The 2,700-nt window shown below is 43.4% G+C and overlaps 1 protein-coding gene across 1 annotated transcript; it reads right to left on the bottom strand.

Annotated features, from left to right (window-relative positions):
- Window positions 1-1,819: 1,819 nt before the first annotated feature.
- On the bottom strand, window positions 1,820-2,395 carry LOC106344852. The gene has a single exon (XM_013784151.1). The coding sequence runs from the start codon at window positions 2,393-2,395 to the stop codon at window positions 1,820-1,822; it is 576 nt and encodes a 191-aa protein (XP_013639605.1).
- Between the last annotated feature and the right edge of the window lie 305 nt (window positions 2,396-2,700).

The raw sequence follows: 2,700 nt of genomic DNA, 5'->3' as shown, positions 1-2,700 counted from the left end.
CAATTTGATTCCATTAATCCCGATTCAAGTCCAATATTCTCTAAGTATTTATCAGTGTTTTGAGGTTCATTGTTACACACTTAAACAATCAGAATCAATAAGGCAAATAGATAACTTCATAGATAGATAAACAGAATCAAACATCATTCGTTTGTTTAGCATAAAAAGTTGCACATTAAGCTAGCATAAGTTCACAACAAGCACAATAGGTTATCAGTATTTCACATCTATCAACAGTGACCCAATCACCACACATCTTCCCACGGCTGGAGTCCTCATAGTCCCTTTCCTTTACCACGGTCCATGTCTGTACCTGAGACCAACACATCACAAACACAACACATGATCAGATTAATACACAAGAATCTATCACACTGCATGGCTGGATCATATCAAAACATCAAATGACTCATCAGACCAAAATATAACATATTTCGAAAGTGCTTCAAAAATTAATTAAAATTCATGAAAACTCATGATAAATCCCAACTAAGAGATTCCCATGACCAGAATCCAATGAATCGACCTAGACCATATGGATCCTGATCATGGTCAGTCCAACCGGTCACAAATTGACATCATCAAATTAATTCCTAAAAATTGATTAAAATTCATGTAAACTGATGATAAATCTCAACTAAGAGATTCCAATCCAATGAATCGACCTAGACCATATGGATCCTGATCATGGTCAGTCCGGCCAAAGCCATGAACTGTCATCAGTTCTTTGATCCGGCCAAGGCCTAGGATCAATGCCTCCATATCTGAAACATCAACATCCAATACCAAAACAAGAAATAGATGAAGAATAGAGTATAAGATCAGAGATGGGTGTAACCAAACGAACCAGACCGAACCATACGTACAGACGGTTCATCCGCCGGCTATGTCCGGTGGTTCTCGGCCACACCTCTCACCTTAGGGTTACGATCTCCAGGGGCTGTCACCTTATCCTTCTCAATCTCCTTCTCCTTGTCTTTATGCCTAGTATCCATCCTCTTGATCTCACAGACAAACTCCACCGGAAACAACCACGAACCACTACGGATCAGATCTCCCAACCGTCGGTTTGTCTCTCTTTTCTCTCTGGAAGTTTGTCTGAGTTTTCTGTCTTCTCTGCAATGATATTTTCGACATAGACAAGGAAAGATAAAGAATAAATCGACCATAACCGCCTCATAACTGCCTGGACGAGCAGTTACCAAAAAGATAACCAAAAGGGGCAGTTTTCCCCATAGTCGTTGCCCCGTAACTGCCCTTGGCGGTTTCTCCCTTTTCTTCCTTTTCCCCAAATCGATTCCTGAGCCCTTGCTCAACTCCTGGTCCGACCTATGATGCACTTGAAGTAACCGTCACACTCGGACCACCGGCTCGGTCCATAACCGCTCGGACCCGACCACACTGGTTCGGACTGGAACACTCCTCCCAGCTGAGGTAAGCTGACCACCAACTGTTCCCAGCTGAGTAAGCTAGTCTTCCAGCTCCTATGAGCTGATTAAATCAAGGTGAACTGATTTCCAGCTGCACCTATCTGACTGAGCTTGATCCGGACCTCGTCTAGCTCCCGGTTCACTCGTCCAGCTCCTTATTACTTGTTTCCCTCATATTCTGGTTAAGTCTCAGCTTCCTGATGCCCTTAACCTTCCTTTTGGACCATGATACGCTTGTCTCAAGGACTTACGACCTGACTGGTGCGTCTCCTCGCACCATGGTCCATTCGGACGATCCTATCTAAGATCTGGGACATGACAGGAAGACTGGAAAATTAAAGTTTCAAAGAAAAGATATGAAGCATAGCTACCCATGGAGACATGGAAACTTATGCTGATGCTTCTTGGCGAATTTGAGACGACAACCAACGAGTACCCTTCCAAGCGACATATGAATGGTGTCTCTGATCTCTTGTAACACTATCAGCAATCGTCGTTGCTGAGTTGTTGCAAGATATCGGTACAAAGCTCAAACTGCCTCCCATAATGGAATGAATCGTAGATAGAGCATAAGAACAGTTGGTGTAGTTCTCTAAAGATAGCTGTGGATGGTCCATAGAATTTTTAATCTCTAGCGCAGATGACTCTATGATTACTTTCTTCAACTTGAGGTCGCACATGGCTGCTGCAGCCCACTGTAATGCTACCAATTTAGCTTGAAGTGAAGATTCAATTTGAGAGAAAGACCTTCTGCTGTGTAGCAAAACATTTCCTTGCTCATCACGAACCAGCCACTCACCTCCACATGTAAGTGTGGCTCCATCCCATGATGATCCCACATTGCATTTGAGAAAGGAAGGAGGGGGTTTCTGCCACTTCTCAAGACCTGCATCAATATTAAACTCAGGAGAGTCTAACTTAGGGAGAGCATTATGTAGATTCAACCAGATCGCAGCCTCTTTCATAGCCCTTCTAAGAACGACCGAGGGCTCCGGAGCAATACGTTCGTATCAGAATGTATTTTGATCTTTCCACAATTGCCACAAGACCCAAGGAAAGGATTGACGAGAGCATGTACCTACTGCTGGATTTTTACTGCACTTCAAAAGGTAATGAAGATTAAGGAAGAACGAGTTCTGAGACAAGCCCGCTGGAGGAGGAGGAATATTGGATCGGTCCATACTTCCTTAGCGGTTTGACAATGGAAGAGGACATGACATATCGTTTACGTAGCTTGACCACAAACAGAGCATATCTGATTCACTTGTAT

The sequence above is a fragment of the Brassica oleracea genome, chromosome C5 (genome assembly GCF_000695525.1).
Source record: "Brassica oleracea var. oleracea cultivar TO1000 chromosome C5, BOL, whole genome shotgun sequence".
NCBI classification, from domain to species: Eukaryota; Viridiplantae; Streptophyta; class Magnoliopsida; order Brassicales; family Brassicaceae; genus Brassica; species Brassica oleracea.
The sequence above is the reverse complement of the archived record's forward strand: the minus strand, read 5'-3'. Positions and strand labels throughout refer to the sequence as shown.

What these genes read in the sequence shown, in the direction of transcription:
- LOC106344852 (XM_013784151.1), bottom strand. Translation starts at nt 2,395, where the DNA reads ATGAAAGAGGCTGCGATCTGGTTGAATCTACATAATGCTCTCCCTAAG.